The following is a 19,359-nucleotide window of genomic DNA, read 5'->3' as shown; positions in this document are numbered from 1 at the left end:
GCAAAACGGTCACCCAATCTGAATGTGGAGGAGGCAAGATTGTGAGCAGCAAATGCTGTATAATAATGTGAAAGAAGGTAGAAGTAAACCTCTACTTCACCTGGAAGGCATGTTTGGAGTTTTGGATGGTGAGGAGAGAAGAGGTATAGGAAAATTTCTTTGGGAATGCTATCCGTGGACGGAAGGGGAAGATGTGTTTGTCGGTGGCTAAGATGGCAGAAATGGTGGAGGAATATGGATGCTGGTGGGCTGGGAAGTAAGGAAAGGGGGAACTCCATCATGGTACTGGGAGGGATGGGAAGGGGTGAGAGCAGAAGTACAGGACATTGGTTGGCAAAACTAGATTTATCTTGGTGTGTTGTAATAAGATAAACATTTACACAGATTTTGTTGGCATTAGATAATTTGAACACAGTTTTAAACAGCTTCTTGGTAGACATATATTTAAACATATGTCAAAGAATTGTAAATGCTGGAGGGAAAAGAAGCATGTCCTTTAATGGACTTCCTGGCTTTGCTTAACAACTCATGACAGGGCTGTGGTTTTAGCTCTTACTCAAATCTGAATCATTCTATAATTAACATAACTTGGGAAAGACAACACTATAAAAGCTGCATGGAGAGAATCAGAGGTAGACATTTCTCTCTCAATTTTCAGTTGAGAACAGAAAGATGAAGCACCTTTACTTTTCAGTGTTGATGGTTTTATTTTCTGTAACTTTTTCATCTGCTGTTCCACTACTTTCAGAAATAGAGAAAAATGAAGAGGATTGGCAATTAGCAGAGGTACGGTGTGGAATGTAACTAACACAAGACAACTGTTCAATGAGTTTCAGCAGATTAATCTTTCTTCTTTTCACAGATAAAGTCAAGACTAATAACGTTAATATTTTTATTTTATTAAAGACCTATTTGAACCAATTTTACAAACTCGAAGACAGTTCAGCAGGGTTTGCTTCAAAGAGCAGAGACTATAAATCGAAGAGTTCCCTATCCAATAAGATCAAGAAAATGCAAGAATTCTTTGGTCTTGAGATAACTGGAAATCTGGATTCTGCAACTATGGGAATCATGGAGCAACCTCGATGTGGAGTCCCTGATGTTGCTGAATATAATCACTTTCCAGGAACGATTAAATGGAAAAAGAACAAAATAACATACAGGTAATATTTCCCATGGTATTTCAAAGCATCATTTCCGGAGTTGATTGGGTCCAGTGTTGCTGTAAAATTAAAGGTGTGTTAAAGATACACGCTGTTAATAATTCACAAATGGCCCAGCAAGTTCAGGGGATTAGAATTGTAAAACTACAGAACTTGCTGTTTGATTTGCAGAACTTTGTAATTTACTTTTGGCATTATTTTTATGAATTTATTGGATTTGCAGCTGAATTGACCACTAAATTCACTGCCAACGTTTATGGCTGGTAATTAAGACTTTAAGTAACTTACTAATTTTGTGTGAATCGTTAATTCAATGCCAATCAGTCTGTGTCCCTGAAAGGAATGGTTGAGACTGTTCAGTTTAATTCATTCATGTAGTAAATTCTACTTGTAGATTTCAAAATACTTAATGTAACACTTCTTTTTTAAAAATTCTTACAATTCGTTTCAGTTTTTCTTCTCTCTTCTGTCACTGATTTGACTCTATAATTCACCTTCTTTCTCCTTTGTTCCTCTAAACCTTTGTCAATACTAAATCGTATGGTTGTAGACATGCATCACTGGTGTGTAAGTTCACTGCGGTCCCAGATTCCCCACATTATCATTCCCAACAGAATAGGATATTTCGGAGCGGATCTATGTGGGAAAAAAGTCTACCAATGACATAATTTGCAGGATGCCCTGCTCCAGCAAGATTTCGTCCATAACATTTCGCATAAAATTTACTTTCCATTTTCTTCAATAAAGAATTGTAAACTACACCCCGGACATTTCATCTACCGATGTGGACACCGCGATTTCGAGAGCTCTGAAGATTTGGAGTGACATCACGCCTTTGAAGTTCACCAGAATCTTTGAAGGAGAAGCTGACATCATGATCTCATTTGGGGCTCGAGGTATCAAAAAAATTTTTACATTATTACTGCTTTTTGGGTGAATTTAGATATCAAGATTTCTTATCATTTTGTGAACAATCTTACAGCAAAAAATAAAAGACAAATAAACAGTATAAATTAAATTCCAGGGAAATACTACATACACAATCATGGTTTAATGGTTGTTTGATGTTGTAGGCCATTCACAATTTAGTAAGAATAGAAGTTCACACACACACAGTAGATCTCTGCCATTCTGAAAATGCATTCAATTATTTATTCATGGGATTACATTTCCAATTTGTTCAAAACCTTTGAGGGAAGAGGGAAGGGGAGCATCCAGTCCATGTTTGGGACCAATAGCGTAAGGAAGAGAAGACAAGAAATTCTGTTTGGAGAGAAGTAAAAACTAAATGAAATAACCAAACTTTAGGGTTACAACTTCTGGACTCACATGCAAATTTGGGTTAGATACACAGATTAAGGTGGTGAATGCATGGCTAAAGGAGAGGTGTGGGACAGAGGGTTATGTTTCATGGGACACAGGCGTCCATACTGGCATTGGAAAGAACTGCACCATTGGGACTGACTCTACGTGAATGAGACCAGGTCCTAGAGGAAAAGATAAATAGGATGGTCACAAGGACTTTAATAAGGACTTTAATTGGAGGGAGGGCTCAAGTGGAAACGGTAACAGACATAATAGCCTGAAAGCAAAGGGGTTGAGTAACAGTAAGTGTTAGGTACTACAGAGAAAGGGAAGTAATTAAACCAGAAGAGATAATTAAGAAATAGATGTGATTAAAATGTTACAGCAAAGGACAAAATCAGGAAGCATGGCTCAAATTAATGTTTTTCATGAAGTATACAGAAGATTGAATGAATTGCAGGCACAAAATCAACTTGGAGATTACAGTCTAGTAACCACCACTGAGACTGGTTACAAAAAGGTCAGGACTTGGACTCAATATATTAGTTTATAATGTCGACAGGGAAAATGGTAGAGGGGGGAGGAATAGTCTTCAGTGTTTAAGAAAAACACTTCAAAGGGAAGTTGGGATATAACAAAAGGTAAGCAGGCAGTGCAGATTTTATGGGTCGAATCAAGAATTAGAAAAATTATTAAGTGAATTAGGAGTTGTGTGTCGGCCCCATAGCAGCTGTGAAATGGAAACGTGTATAAATGCACAGATCAGAGAAACATAAAATGGTTTCAACTTATACAAATTGAAGTAAGCAGGCTAGCACATATCAAAAGTGCAGCGAGTGTCTCTGGGATAGTTCTATAAAAACAATATGCTGTACAGCCAACAAGGGGGAATGTCATTTATATTTTAAATCTGATATTGATATACACTTTTTAACCAATGGTATTACAAAGTATGATGCAAAGGCTGAGATGTGGAGCTGGCTTGAAAATCAGCCAGGATTTCATTGAATGACGGAGTATACTTGAGGGCCTAAATAATCAATTGCAGTTCTGAAGAGTGGGTCTACAGGCCACCATTACAGTACTGGCTTGGAGACTGTGAGGTTCAGTAATATACTCATAGGGTGCCTACAGCATGCTAATGACGCTGGTTCCCTTAAAGTAGACAAATGGACCTGGCATTCCACTGCAGGAGTGGCAACCTGGCTGGTGCACTTAACAAGGTGCTCACCTGATAGAATCATAGAATTTATAGAGCAGAAGGAGGCCATTCGGCCCATCGAATCTGCACCGGCCCTTACAAAGAGCACCCCACTCAAGCCCACATCTCTACCCTGTCCCCGTAACACAGTAACCCCCACTTAACCTTATTGGACACTAAGGGCAATTTAGCATGGCCCCACCTAACCCGCACATCTTTGGACTGTGGGAGGAAACCGGACCATCCGGAGGAAACCCACGCACACATGGGGAGAACGTGCAGACTCCACACAGGCAGTGACCCAAGTCGGGAATTGAACCTGGGACTCTGGAGCCGTGAAGTAACTGTGCTAACCACTATGCTACCGTGTTGCCATTGCTAGTAACCATTGGGCAATGCAAAAACTGGTGAACAATGGAAATTTCTTATTTTATGTATATTTAACTTTATTTGCTAAATTTTGCATATTGTCAGCCAGTCACAGCTGCTGAATTCACCTTGACGGTTCTTTGTTCCATTATTTTCAGAACATGGCGACAATTATCCATTTGACGGAGCTAATGGATTACTGGCCCATGCTTTTCCTCCTGCAGCAGGCATTGGAGGAGACACCCACTTTGATGAAGATGAAACCTGGACAATGGGATCAAATGGTACAGAAATTGTTAACATAATTAGTGGCAAAAATACAAAGGAAACCAATTTGCATAGCTATTAGCTAGTAATGTTATGAGTATTTTTACTGTGTAATATATTGAGGTAAGATTTTCCCATGCCCACTTAAGCGGAGCCTTGAGAATTACAATTTTATTTTATGTCACCAAGGAATGGCATGAGATTATAAATTTTCTAGAGCTTTTTACTGTGACTTATATCTAGTTCTGAATATCTGGCCAGTTGCATTTGGTAATACATTTGGGAACATATTTAAAATGCATAATACTATTGTAAGGTATGAACCATTCACAGTCTTTCCATGAAATTGAGGATTAAAGTTCATATTCCGGCTGCACATATTCCTGTTGCATACCATTCGATTAATATTTAGATTTTTTTGTCGGTTTATCATCACTTTAAATAAGCACCAGAGAGGAATGAGTTTGACCAGATTTTAAATTTGCTGCTTTGTGATTTTTTATTTAGGATATAACTTGTTCCTTGTGGCTGCTCATGAATTTGGCCATGCACTGGGATTGGCTCACTCTCGTGACCCTGGGGCTTTGATGTACCCCACGTATACCTTTGTAAATATGAATGAGTTGCAGCTTTCTCAGGATGATGTGAGTGGAATCCAAGCTCTGTATGGTAGGTAGCCTCAAATAAAGGCAGAAATACTCTTTCCTAAACAATTCCTGACCATATAGATAATTAAAGAGCTGTTACTGTATCAAGGTGATAATATCATGTGATCTTACTGAAATATAAAGAATGAATTATCTTTCTAAATGACAATTTATTCAGAATAAGCTTGCTGTAAATTAAAATATTAAAGCTTGCTGGTGTTGCATTTAAATTACTGCTATTGGACAGGGTTGATTACACATGGGGCTTACCCACTCCTGGTAACCTCTCAGTGCTCGCATCTTGTTGACAATTGAATTGATGCTACAGCCCTGGAAATAAACTCAGAAATAAAAATCTGCAGTTTTCCCACATTGTACCGCCCACTATCTGAACCAGACATCTATTTCAACTGTTGAGGGCTCTTAGTTTATCTCCTGACATCACACCTGACTGCTGAGGAGATGGAAAGGGAGCAAAACAAGTTTAATTAGGGACATCTATCAAAGACTCAGCTTCCATGAAGAAGGTATTGAAATGCAGCAGATCTGGGGACAGAGGTTTTACTCTCTCCGCAAAGGGGAGGGGGGGGGGGGGGGGGGGAGAATGTAAAATTGTCCCGGCTGTATTCCCCCTGAAGTCCTGACCGACATGCAAGTTCATGGTTGGGTGGACAGGGCCTTGGGCAGGAAACCCGCCCTTCCACTTGTTAAGACCCTTTAGTCAATCTTTAGGCTGCAGGTAGGGTGGGGAAATAGAGAAAAAAGCTTTTCTCCACCTTGGGCAAGAAGTGGGGGGGGGGGGGGAATGCTTCAATCTGAAGTCCTCCAAAACCCTCCCCTCATGGAACTTGGACCTGCTCCCCCTCCCACCCCTGACAATGTGATTACGCCCTTCCTGACTCCCCAGGGCATCCCCTACCATCTTGTCCCCGGGAGCCCCATGTACTTAGTTTAAGGCAGAGCACTGCAGTATCTCTTCTGGCCACTGCGGCGCTGTGCCTGGAGGGGTTGGAGAGCTGCTGGTCAATCAGATTCACCATCAAGTCTCATGGGTGGAACTGAAAGTCCAGACCGCTGCCAATCAACGCTCAAGTCAGCGTTAAATGGCAATGGGTTTCCGAGAGTCACCAGTAGTTTGTTACACGCGGACACTCCTTAAAGTTCTACCCCTAGAGTTAATGTACTTTAATTAGAATTGGACTCACATCTGGAATTACTAACTCTGCCTTGAACAGTATTTCTACATTGTTTAGTAAGATTTGTCGTTACTTTACACAAGGTGCATCAAATGAGATCATCCCAAACCCCAGACCACAACCACCAAAGACACCAGAAAAATGTGATCCTTACTTGTCCTTTGATGCAGTTGCTGGACTTCGAGGAGAAATGCTATTTTTCAAAGACAGGTATAAAATCTGTTGAATATCCTATGTTGAATATCCCACAACATTTCTATTGATACAATTTCATATCGGAAAAGCTTTAGCAAAAGTATTTGGGTATTCGTTTGGTAAATGTTCCTGCCTTATTACATTCGAATGCTAGGTATGTTTTTTTGTTTAAACTGCAAATCTCTACATTCTGGGTTCCTGTTTCATTGAGATCTATGGAAGTGATGATGATTCAGACCAAAATGCTTCATTGGGTATGTCAAAAACCAATCCAACCTATAATAACCTGTGACTGGTTATTGAGTAAAAGTCCTTAGCAAGGGCTTGCATTTATATCAAGCCTTTTATGATCTCAGATTTCCCCAACAGGCTTTGGCGGCAATGAAATGTAGTCACCTTTGTAATACAGTAGAGGATTCACACTGCCCTGTGATCAGTCTGCTTTTATTTGGTAAAAGAATCTACTAAGAACTGGAAAAACAGAAATTTGATGTCACAAAACAAATTAAGTATGGCAACTTAAGGTGGGGGTATGTGCTGAGAATGTAGTTCAGCAGTGGATTACTTCTGAGATATTCTAATAAATCCTTTGTTATTCATTAGATTTTTCTGGAGGAGACATCCACAAATGCCTGAGGCTCAACTGACTTTACTTAACTCATTCTGGCCAAAGGTTCCTGCAAAGATTGATGCTGCGTATGAAAATTTTGAGAGGGATTTCCTTGTTGTTATTCAAGGTTGAGTACTGTTACTTTTCTTTGCTAAATAACAGTGTTTTCTGGGCTGGTGTAGTGCTGGAGACAACAATGTTACAGTGAAGAGGTGCATAGTTTTCTGGAACTTGGGCTAAATTCAAATTTTTACAACACGTTTTCCAAGATTGGAATTTGAAACGATAATTTTATTTCGGATTGTGCCTGTGGTGAAGTGTAATGCAGTGTAATGCTGAGGTTCATCAGACAGAGCCAACAAGGGAGGGAGAATAATTTCTGTAGAACTGTAAAAAGAAATCAGTGTGAGTGCAGGATCAGGAGAGGATTGGAACTAGGATGGTTGTCCAGCATCTTGGTCAAGAAATGGTGTCTACATGAGGAGACAGTGAGGTTAAGGAATATACCCATTTACTAATATTCAAATGATAACAACATAATTTTTGAAATCCTATAGGAAGCAAATACTGGGCCATCAATGGCTATGATGTCATGCCAGGTTATCCAAAGAACATCCGTCGATTCGGCATTCCAAGCTCCGTCAGGAAAATAGATGCAGCTGTTCATATTAGGACAACATCAAAGACGTTATTCTTTGCAGGAGACCAGTATTGGAGGTAATGGTTCATTCCTGACATGAATATTTATGGCAATAGTTTTTCATCACTGTCTCATTGTTTACATAAAGTATGTGCTTCTCCTTCCAGTTTTGATGAAACCAAACGAGCCATGGATGAAGGTTACCCACACCTCATAACAGACGACTGGCCAGGACTCCCTGCAAGAGTGGATGCAGCATTTGAACAGCATGGTAATTTGAAAGCAAATATTCATTTAAGTATTAGGAGATAGTCCAAATATTAATGTGCCAATTTCTAGTACAAAGGTAACATTTAACTGACCTTGCAATGAATAAGGACACAAAATGGTCAAATTTCCGAGCCCCTAGATGGTGGATTTTCAGAGACCGCTCATCGTTGGCCATTGCTGGCATCTTCTGGTCCCGTGGAAATCAATGGCAATTTGCATGGCTCGCCCATCCTCCTTCCGGGAAGGGAACCTATGTCCAGGTTGACTTTGGCGAGAGAGGAAGATTTGTTAATTGAATTCAAATTCCTTCAGGGCCAGAAAACCCTGCCAAATATTCAGTAAATACTGCACAGTGTTTCTTAATGCTAAGTGAGTTAAGACAATAGGCACATGAGCTACATAGATCATGAAGGTCCTTGTTTGCTCCCTGGTCCGTACAGTGATGTGATCTCAGGTTGGGCAGTATAATTATACAGTGAAATGAAATGAATAAAGTCGCCATAATCCCCAAGCCCATAGACTGCTCTCCCCTTTTGAGAGAGCTGACTGGCAGTGATTTAATGGAGGGTCATCGCATCTCAGGTGAGGGATAAGGTTGAGAGCCTTGAAGGTTATATATCATGAAGGTTATCCTTCATGGATAACCTCAGCCAGTACGGGATTTGAACTTGCACTGTTGGCGATGCTCCACATCATGAATCAGCCATCCTCCAACTGAGCTAACTGACCACCGTACAAGTTTGTTCAAAGCCTCTGGTTCAGGCACAGTAAAATCAATTATTATTCTGCTCTTAGTTGCTATTTAGTGACCCCTGCTGGAAGTGTGTGCTTGCATGTGCGCATTGTGTGTGTGGATTGTCAACACATTTATTTGACTTTTTAATTTTTATGGCCTTCACAACATTGAAAGGTCTTCATACCGTCAGTTAGTGTAAGAACATTGAATGTTGGAGTGGAGCAATTCCTTTTATCCCTTGTACATTATTTGAGTATAATGAGAATTAAGAGTTTGAGGTGAAGCTTATCTTTTCTATTCTGTTTTATAGGATATATTTACTTCTTCCGTGGACCAGCTCAGTTCCTGTACAACATCAGAGAGAAACGAGTGCTTCAGATTGACAGAATCAACCAGTGGGTGGGGTGTTAGATACATCCTTTCCAAAGTTGGTAGCCCCTAGCCATTAACTGATCTAACACACATATGCCAAAATTTTAGATTTGTTGGACCATCAATAACTAATCAGCCATATTAAACAGATTATAAACAAGCCTTTCAGTTTAGCAATTTTTAATGGTTCCATATTGTATTGTATTGAAGAGCTATTGCAAACTGATGCACTGTTTGAAATAATTTAATATTGTTTTGTATTTGTCATTTCTACATGTTATTTATTGTATTGCTTTGTGAGATATTTAGTTTAAATAAGTTTTAATTATTTATATTTTGATATTCATTGCACTATATGTGTATATGTGGAAATTCTATGGTTATGCCATGAAAGTATTTTTATTCAATGTCATTATGTGCATTTTGAAGAATGTATCTTTGGCAAAAATGTTTTCCTGAATGAATGAAGTGTAGGAATATAGGAAATGGAATCCCTCATTTTCACCTATTCTATTGTAAATAAAATGCTATGAAATTTCATTTGCTTTCTGAAACTTTGTGGTTTGTGTCACACATCATTCGCATTTTAGTGCATTCAAATATTTTTTAATTAAATGAACGTGAAACTACTTTAAGAACATGTTTAAACCATTGTTTTTTTAAATTGGGGCTTCCGGAACCCCGAATCCTCAGGGGGTTGAGAAATTATTAGATTTTTATTGCCTTTTGTCAGGTATTTGTATCTTTTGGTATGCTGTCTTCCTATCACCTTCTTTCTATTGCTGTGTATGTTACAAAGAACAAAGAACAAAGAAAAGTACAGAACAGGAACAGGCCCTTCGGCCCTCCACGCCTGCGCCGACTGTGCTGCCTGTCTAAACTAAAATCCGGGGTCCGTATCCCTCTATTCTCATCCCATTGATGTACTTGCCAAGATGCCCCTTAAATGTCACTATCGTCCCTGCTTCCACCACCTCCTCCGGCAGCGAGTTCCAGGCACCCACTACCCTCTGTGTGAAAAACTTGCCTCGTACATCTTCTCTAAACCTTGCCCCTCGCACCTTAAACCTATGCCCCCGAGTAATTGACCCCTCTACCCTGGGAAAAAGAAACTGACTGTCCACTCTGTCTATGCCCTCATAATTTTGCAGTAAAGAACATTTCTTACAATGGTACACAATGATAATCTTGGTCTCTACTTTGCCGCATTTTTTGGTTGAGAACAGGGTCATAGTGAAACCAAACCCACAAGGAAGGATTTCCCATCCACTTTCCACCAGCTGCCATTTTAGTCCGAGCCGAGCCTGAACCAAGGAAGCCTCATTTCTATAAGCAACCCAGGATTTTGTGACTGGAAATTATTCCAATACTATTTTCATCAGTAAATACATGACACCCTCATTATTCTCACCTCACCAATTGACATTGAAATCGTATTGTCTGCCCCCGGAGGTGAAGATGACCATGTTCGTCATCTGGGGACCTTGATAGGGCTCTTGTGAGGACATGGGTGACTGTCAGGGACAATTTAAACCGGGAAGGTTCCACTCCTTGCGATTTCTCTCTGCCTCTGATACACACTTTCTTTCTAAGAAAACCGCACCATTTTTTATTTGGTTGAGCCCAATGCAGAAATCCTGGGTGAGCTTCTCCAAGGACTCGAAGACAATATCAAGCTCTCCATAGAAGAGATAAGCGAGTGTCAGGAATTCTGGCTACATGAGCAGCCCAACTCAGTAGTGACCATCACAATATGGTGTGGATGCTTGACATACCAGCTTGGATGAGCACTTTAGTGCCATTGACATAGAATGCAGCCAAACAAAATCCTTTAAGGCAATTGTTGCATGGCATTTACAGATCAGTTTCTTTGTTTTACATAGAACATAGAACATAGAACAGTACAGCACAGAACAGGCCCTTCGGCCCTCAATGTTGTGCCGAGCCATGATCACTCTACTCAAACCCACGTATCCACCCTATACCTGTAACCCAACAACCCCCCCCCTTAACCTTACTTTTATTAGGACACTACAGGCAATTTAGCATGGCCAATCCACCTAACCCGCACATCTTTGGACTGTGGGAGGAAACCGGAGCACCCGGAGGAAACCCACGCACACAGGGGGAGGACGTGCAGACTCCACACAGACAGTGACCCAGCCGGGAATCGAACCTGGGACCCTGGAGCTGTGAAGCATTTATGCTAACCACCATGCTACCCTGTTGCCCGTGGAATCGAACCTGGGACCCTGGAGCTGTGAAGCATTTATGCTAACCACCATGCTACCCTGCTACCCTGTTACCCTGCTGGTGTTATGATGAGCATGATTTTATGGACCCTTTGTTTTACCGCTGGGCTGATTTTAAACTCCATTTTACCACTGATAATGAAATTCTACTACCCCTCTCAGTGCTTTCTTTCGGAAACCGATGACCTTTGTTAGTTTAGAACTGGAAATCTGAGTGGATGGGTACAAAAATGGAGTCCCAGGAAAGAGTGGCATGGACTTGCGATGCAATAATGCGATCAAATACTTTGGAGAGGAGAGGGAATTTTGGCAAAAGCTATCTGTGCCACAAGAGCTAAAGTATTGCAGAGCTCTTTCAGTTTTCTCTAGGCATCACATTTGTCTCTTTATCTGCTTAAAGGGAACTCTTATAGAGACATATAACTCTTTGTAATGCTTCTCTGCAACTGTTTGGTGAGATCCTTTTCCATGGGAACAGGGCTGAGGTTTGTCAGCCAGAAGTTATCTGTTGATGGAATTTTCTTCTACCCATAAATCAGGGAGAACCAAGTTTCAAAATATGTGGCATTCAAACACATCTTCCACTGATCTATAGGATCCTTTGCATATTGTCACATATAGGATCATATAGAATTTACAGCTCAGAAGGTGGCCATTCCTCCCATCGAGTCTACACCAGCCCTTGGAAAGAACACCCTACCTAGGCTCCCACATCCACCCTATCCCCGTAACCCAGCAACCCCACCTAACCTTTGGACACCGAGGGACAATACAGCATGGCCAATCCACCTAACCTGCACATCTTTAGACTGTAGGAGGAAACCGGAGCACCTGGAGCAAATCCATGCAAACATGGTGAGAAAGTGCAAACTCCACATAGACAGTCACCATGGCTGAAATTGAACCTTTGTCCCTGGAGTTGTGAGGCAGCAGTGCTAACCACTGTGCCACCCATATAGGCTGTACATTGAGAGAATGGAAACCTCATCCTTTGAGGTAGTGGAAAGAGTTTCTGTAACAGCTACTGTAGTAATCTGGGTTCGAATCCCAGCCCTGGGTCACTGCCCGTGTGGCGTTTGCACATTCTCCCCATGTATGCGCTAGTTTCACTCTCACAATCCAAAGATGTGCAGGTTAGGTGGATTGGCCACGCTAAATTGTCCCTTAATTAGGGAAAAAAAAATTGGGTACACCTCACCCATCCACAGTGAGGGCTTCACATAAGCAGATATAGAATATTCTGATAACATATAATTTTATAACCATTTATCTTGGCAGATGAGATATCTTAAATTTATAGGCTCTGCTTTGGCTGACTTGCTTTTGCTTGGCTCAATTAAATCCATATCAAGCTGTTAGTCTTAATCGTTATACTTTGGGATGTGCGACCAATATTCATACCCTTCTTATTAATATGATCATGCCTTCTTTTCCTCACTCGCTGTGCTACCTCATTTTTGGATTGATCCAGCATTTAAGCGAGGGACTCTGGCTCCTCAACTGACCTATTCTGAATCTATTCTGTACAGTTTTGCCTGTATTTGAGATATCTCGTCTGCCAAGATTCGAATCCGGGTCCTCAGCACTGCAGTCCCAGTGCTAACCACTGCGCCACATGCCGCCCCCATGTCAACGATTTCTAACGATCGCACACTGTCAGAAGCAGTGAGGGGTAGGTTCATTCCTGTGTAGGAAGAAGCTCCTAAACTTCTCACTTACGCCTTTCTCATCTGATGCCGGCACCAGGTGTTCCTTATATTTCTCCATCGCTTCGACAATGGCCCAGAATTGAAATCAGAGACTTCAAATTGTTCCCATTCTCTTCACAGGATAGCCACCAGGAAAAGTTAGAACGAATAAAACACTTCCAACTCTTGGGTAACAATCATTGGGATTTCATGGCCTCCCACCATTTTTGGTCCCGTCGAAGTGGATGGACATTTGAATGACCTGCCGGCTGTACCAGTGCAGGAAAATCCCAGTCCTGTGCTACTGGAAAAAAAAATGAAATGAAAATCGCTTATTGTCACAAGTAAGCTTCAAATGAAGTTACTGTGAAAAGCCCCTAGCCGCCACATTCCGGCGCCTGTTCGGGGAGGCTGGTACGGGAATTGAACCTTGCTGCTGGCCTGCCTTGGTCTGCTTTCAAAGCCAGCTCTATTGACCCCCGTCCCCCCCATTACCTACCTTAAAGGGCATTAGTCAACCAGATGTGTTTTTATGACACTGTTTTCATTGCCCCAGTACCCAGACTAGTTTTCTAACTTCAGATTTTATTAATTGAATTGAAATTGTGCCAGTTGCTATGGTAGGATTCAAAGTTGTGATCCCCCATTAGCCTGGGCCTCTGGATTACGAGTCCAGTGACATTACTGCAACATCACCGCCGCATTCCTTCAGTTGATGTTGCTTTTAGCTTGCTTGTTAGTCTTGAAACTTGTCGTGCCTTTAGGTCGGTTACTGGGAACACAAATATCTTTTTAAAAGTTTGGGGCATCCGCGGGGATAGTAACTAAATCATCTCCCTGTCTGAAAATGGGAGAATTCTGCCAGAAGTGTGGTGGCTGGTGGCTGGTGGCTCCGGCGGCACCTTTCCCGCTGGCCAGAATGGTGGGATTCCGCACCAGATTCGGTGCTTGGAACCTCAATAATTACATACAGGCGAGCTCCCCTCTGAAACTCCTGGCGGGCCGGCAGCTGATTGGTCTACCCACCATCAACGGATGGGTTCAAAGTTCCTGGCACTATACTTAAACACCAGTCGAGCACATTCATATCATTCTGTCCTGCCCACGACAACATCAGCAACACAAAGGGAAAAGGATAACAGCCTTAAGAAGAAGACAGCGCAAGCTTTCAGTGCCAGGGCCCTCAAGGCGTTATTCGGGGACCACCAGCATTCCCTCTACTCAAGGCTCAGGAAAGCATGCCAACCTCACCTATCCAGCCTGAGAGATCGTTGCCCAGGAGGGCAGTAAGGCTGCTACCCTCCCGCAAAGTGGCATTCAGTACAGGATGCAGATTAATAATCTCGACCATTCTCCAGGGTAAGTTCTCTCTCAGCTTCCTCCACTATCAGACTCCCAGCATGGCACCATGGACTCAAAACAACGACCCTCTTCAGGGATCTCACACATTCGGTCGGAAACACAGATCAACACTTACTCTCTCAACAAGAGTTTCACAACACTGTCATCCCATCTGTCTAGTTGCTCCAACACCAATCTATGTCCCTTCTGGGAAGGCCGCACCACACACAGGGGACATGTATTTTACCCAATCCTTGCTCCATTCTGTCCGATTGCATTTCTTTCTTTTGTCCTCAACCAGGCCAAACCAGAGGCAGCACGGTGGCGCAGTGGGTTAGCCAAGCAGCCTCACGGCGCCAAGGTCCCAGGTTTGATCCCATCTGGGGCACTGTCCATGTGGAGTTTGCACATTCTCCCTGTATTTGCATGGGTTTTGCTCCCACAACCCAAAGATGAGCAGGCTAGGTGAATTGGCCATGCTAAATTGCCCCTTAATTGGAAAAAAATGAATTGGGTACTCTAAATTTATATTTAAAAAAACAGGCCAAACCAATGTACAATAAATGTGAGCAGGTCCAGACACGGGGCAGGGACGGCAGAGATCCCCACCCTCAATGAGATTGAGGAGATTGCTGGAGAACCTGCCGGTAAGGAGCAGAATTGTTCCTGTGGTGATGTAGAGATTGATCTCCCGCAACAATCTAGTATGGATTTCAACTCCATTACTTCACTGAATCCAGCAATTCACACTAACTGCTCTGAACTTCACCTCATCCACTAAAACTGGTAATTTTGTCTTTTACAGGTACCTCTGGTGAGCCTAGAAAGTGTGAATGGTGGGGAGAGGGGGATTGCTGGAAAGGAGATGGTTTGAAGAGGAAATGGTTGGGAGGTTTCTGGGAAGGGGAGGAAGGGGTTAGTGGGCTGATGGTGGCAAGGGATGAGGGGTGGGTCCGCCGTTGGGTGGGGACCGGCGCCATCTTGTGTGAGCTTCAGGCTGTGGAACTCGGAGGGGGATGGGAACATCCCCTGGAGGGGTGGTGGCTGAGAGCAGGGGGGGGGGGGGGGGAAGGGGCGGGGGTAAGAGCCCCCTTATCCGGCTGGTGACATGGAATGTCCATGGGTTGGGAGGCCGGGTGAAATGGTTGAGTGTTTTTACACATTTAAAGAATCTGAGCTGACATGGTCCTGGTCCAGGAGACCCATTTCCAAGTGACGGATCAGGTAAGGTTTTGTAAAGGCTGGGTAAGTCAGGTGTTCCACTGGCGATTTGATAATAGGGCCCGGGGGGGTTGGCAGTCTTGATCAATAAACAAATTCATTTCCAGGTGGAGAAGGTGGTGGCAGACCGGGGAGAGGGGTGCAGTCGGTTGAAGTGTCTGATAAGAAGTTGTACAGCTCGGAGCCTTTGGAGGATGATTCAGATATGGTGGGGTTTTTGTAGTGGTTGTCGTGTCCCATGGTGGAGGTGGAGAGTTGGAGGAGCCGATGGGGGTGAAGAAGGTTAGGAAGGCAATAGGAAGCAAGCAGTTAGGGAAGACACCGGGGCTGGATGGGTTCCTGGTGGAATTTTATCGGAAGTTTGCGGACCGATTGGTGCTGTCACTGGTGGAGGCCTTTGAGCTTGGTGGCCCGTGGTTGCTCCCGGAGACGATGAGTCAGGTGTCCATTTCAATTCTGTTCAAAAAGGATAAGGACCTGGTGGAGTGTGGGTCGTATCGGCCAATCTCATTGTTAAATGTGGATGTAGAGTTTTGGTGAAGGAGCTGCTGCTCAGGTTGGAGGGGTGTCTTCCATAGGTGGTTGGAGCGGATCAAACGTGTTTTGTGAAGGGTAGGCAGTTATCTTCCAATGTGTGGCGTCAACTGAATACAAAGAACAATGCAGCACAGAAACAGGCCCTTTGGCCCTGCAAGCCTGTACTGGCCAAAACCCTCAGCACTTCCTGGTGGTGTATCCCTCTCCACCCATCCTATCCATGTATTTGTCAAGATGCCTTTTGAACGCTGTTAATGTATCTGCTTCCACAACCTCCCCTGGCAACGCGTTCCAGGCACTCACCACCCTCTGTGTAAAAGCTCTGCCTCGCACTTCTCCTCTAAACTTTTGTTATGTGCCAGGGTTCAGTGAACTCCAAAGTGTATCATGGAGTTCACCTGACCCACAACTTCTAATAGATTGTGGTATGGGGAGCACACGGCCCACTCTACAGGTGTGGTACAGCAGAAATGGAAAAGTATTTTTTAAAGCAAAATAATGTTTATTCTATGAACTCAAGTTAACCTTTTCAAAACAAACAGTAAACATCTTAGCAACCATCAATTCAAATACAACCCCCAAAGAATACAACACTAAGTAATCCTTAATAACTTCCCAAACAACATCCAGAAGACAAAAGAAACACCTTTTAACAGAAGCACAACAGGTTTACATTCACTACTGAAAACATTTATAATTCTGAATTCACCAAATGATCACGAGATAGTCTTTTCATGGCAGAGAGAACAGCAGTACACCTGCTTGGTCTGGCTTCAGCTCCGACACTGAAAAAACGAAACCAAAAAAACACAGGCACACCCAAGCTTTTCTCAAAGTGAAACTAAAAAGCAGAGCCAGAGCTCAGCTCCACCCACACTCTGACATCACTGCAGTAACATGAGCAGACAAGACATTTCTCAAAGTGACATTCTCATGACACTTTGCCCCACCATAAACCTATGACCCCTAGTGACTGCCCCCTCCACCTGGGGAAAGAGTGCCTGCCCATCCACTCTATCCATGCCCCTCATAATCTTGTAGACCCCAATCAGGTCACCCCTCAACCTCCGTCTTTCTAATGAAAACAGTCCGAGTCTGTTCAGCCTCTCCGCATAGCTAACACCCTCCAGACCAGGCAACATCGTAGTAAACCTCCTCTACACTTTCTCCAAAGCCTCCACATCCCTCTGGTAGTGTGGCGACCAGAATTGTGCGCAATATTCCAAGTGCGCCTTACCAAGGCTCTATACAACTGGTGCATGACTTGCCAGTTTTTATACTTGATGCCCCCTCCAATGAAAGCAAGCATTCCATAAGCTTTCTTGAAATGTGGTCCTCTCTCAGGCAGGAATAGGGGGGGATAACAAGAGATGATAGTGGTGTTAGATGCTGAGCTGGCTTTTGACAGGGTAGAGTTCAGATACTTGTCTATGTTGTTGGAACGGTTCGGGATCGGGCCTAAGTTTGTGCTGCGCGTCAAACTATTGTGCAAGGAGTCAAGGGCCAGTGTTCAGATGAATAATGTTGGCTTGGGTTATTTTCGGTTACATAGAGGAAGGAGGCAACGGTGCCCTATATCCTCTCTCCTATTCGCATTGGCGATTTAGCAGTTGGCCACCACTTTGAGACGTTCAGATAAATGGAGGGGGATAATGATGGGCGTGGGGGAAGAGCATGGGCTGTCGTTGTATGCCGATGACCTTTTATTGTACATTATGAACCCAGTCCCCGCGATGGGGGACATAATGGGACTATTAAGGCAGTTTGGGTCTTTCTACAGGTACAAATTGAATTTGAAGAAACGTGAATGTTTTCGGTCACTCTGTCGTGGAGTGGGGTTAATCTGGGGGTTCTGCCATTTTGTTTGGCCAGCTCTCATCTTAGATACGTAGGGGTGCAGGTAGCTCGGGATTGGGCTTGGCTCTGGAAGTTACATTTGATGAGTTTAGTGAGTCGGGTTAAGGGGGATTTAACAGCGGTGGGACAGTCTCCCTCTCTCTTGCTGGGTGAGTGCAATTGGTGAGATGAATACTTTGCCACACCTTTGTTTCTATTCCAGTGCCTACCTGTGTTTCTATCAAAGGCATTTTTGTGGGGGTGGAATGCTTGATCTTGTCATTTTTTTAGGCGGTTAAGATGGCGAGGATTCAGAAGAGGGTCCTACAGCCGGACCGGCAGACTGGGGGGTCTGGCGCTGCCAAACCTGATGTGTGATTTCTGGGTGGCGAACGTGAAGTGGGCTGGTGTGGACTGCAGGAGGAAATCTTGATGAGGATGGAGGCTTGGTCGTGCAACGTGCTCGGGCTGCGGGCGTTCGTAGCAGCTCCGCTGCTGTTTTCTCCATTAAACCTTTCAGGGAGCCATGTGGTGGTAGCCAATTAAAAATATGGAGGCTATCAGGGCAGCACGGTGGCCTAGTGGTTAGCACAACCGCCTCACGGCGCTGAGGTCCCAGGTTCGATCCCGGCTCTGGGTCATTGTCCGTGTGGAGTTTGCACATTCTCCCCGTGTCAGCGTGGGTTTCGCCCCCACAACCCAAAAATGTGCAGAGTAGGTGGATTGGCCACGCTAAATTGCCCCTTAATTGGAAAATATAATTGGGTAATCTAAATTTAACAAAACAAAAATAAAAAAAATATGGAGGCTATCACGGCAGCATGGTTGAAGTTGATTCTGATTAGGGACAATCACATGTTTGAACCAGCTGGATTGGATGCCAGGTTTCGAGGGTGGGAGGGTGACAGTAATGGGGGATTTACTCCTGCAGAGGCAGTTTGCAAGTCCGGAGGAGTTAGGGGAGAAGTACGGGTTAGCGCAGTCGGAGGCGTTTAGGTTCGGAAATTTGCTAGGAGGATTTTTCCAACCTTCCCAGTGTTGCCACCATCGTCGTTGGTGAGTGGGTACTGCTATAGGCAGGGGTGGAAGAGGGGAGTACATCCGGAATTTATGGGAGGATTCTGGTGGAGGACCTGGTAATGCTGGAGGCGATTAAGGCCAAGTGGGAGGAAGAACTGGTGTGGGTGGGGGTGGAGGAGGGGTGTGGTGTTAAGGATGAATGTCACCTAATCATGTGCAAGGCTCGGGCTAATACAATTAAAGGTGATACATTGGGCACAATTAACAAGTTGAATGTTTGAGGGGCGCAGGGTGGGTGGGGGGGGGGGGGGGGGGGGGGGGAAGCCCAGCGAATCACACGCACGTTCTGGTACGTCCAAAGCTAACGAACTTCTGGGACTCCTTCAGCACCATGTCGTCGATCTTGCAAAGGGAATTGGAGCCTGGTCCCCTGGGAGCTGTTTTCGGGTGTCAGAGCTGTCAAAGCTGCAGGCCGGTGAGGGGACAGATGTTT

At 43.7% G+C, this 19,359-nt stretch overlaps 1 protein-coding gene across 1 annotated transcript; it reads left to right on the top strand.

The window, feature by feature from the left end:
- The first annotated feature begins 627 nt into the window (after positions 1-627).
- On the top strand, positions 628-9,525 carry LOC119977686 (collagenase 3-like). The gene is made up of 10 exons (XM_038818867.1): positions 628-786; positions 907-1,163; positions 1,911-2,059; positions 4,197-4,322; positions 4,813-4,974; positions 6,232-6,358; positions 6,947-7,080; positions 7,511-7,670; positions 7,761-7,864; positions 8,910-9,525. The coding sequence occupies exons 1-10, from the start codon at positions 673-675 to the stop codon at positions 9,008-9,010; spliced, it is 1,434 nt and encodes a 477-aa protein (XP_038674795.1). The 5' UTR covers positions 628-672; the 3' UTR covers positions 9,011-9,525.
- The last annotated feature ends 9,834 nt before the right edge of the window (positions 9,526-19,359 follow it).

This window comes from Scyliorhinus canicula, chromosome 14, assembly GCF_902713615.1.
Source record: "Scyliorhinus canicula chromosome 14, sScyCan1.1, whole genome shotgun sequence".
NCBI classification, from domain to species: domain Eukaryota; kingdom Metazoa; phylum Chordata; class Chondrichthyes; order Carcharhiniformes; family Scyliorhinidae; genus Scyliorhinus; species Scyliorhinus canicula.
This window is presented reverse-complemented; position numbering and strand designations above follow the sequence as displayed.

Coding starts and splice junctions, on each gene's coding strand:
- LOC119977686 (XM_038818867.1), top strand. CDS start 673: ATGAAGCACCTTTACTTTTCAGTGTTGATGGTTTTATTTTCTGTAACT. Junction 1,164..1,910: donor AAGAACAAAATAACATACAG/GTAATATTTCCC, acceptor TCTTCAATAAAG/AATTGTAAACTACACCCCGG. Junction 7,671..7,760: donor GCAGGAGACCAGTATTGGAG/GTAATGGTTCAT, acceptor TTCTCCTTCCAG/TTTTGATGAAACCAAACGAG.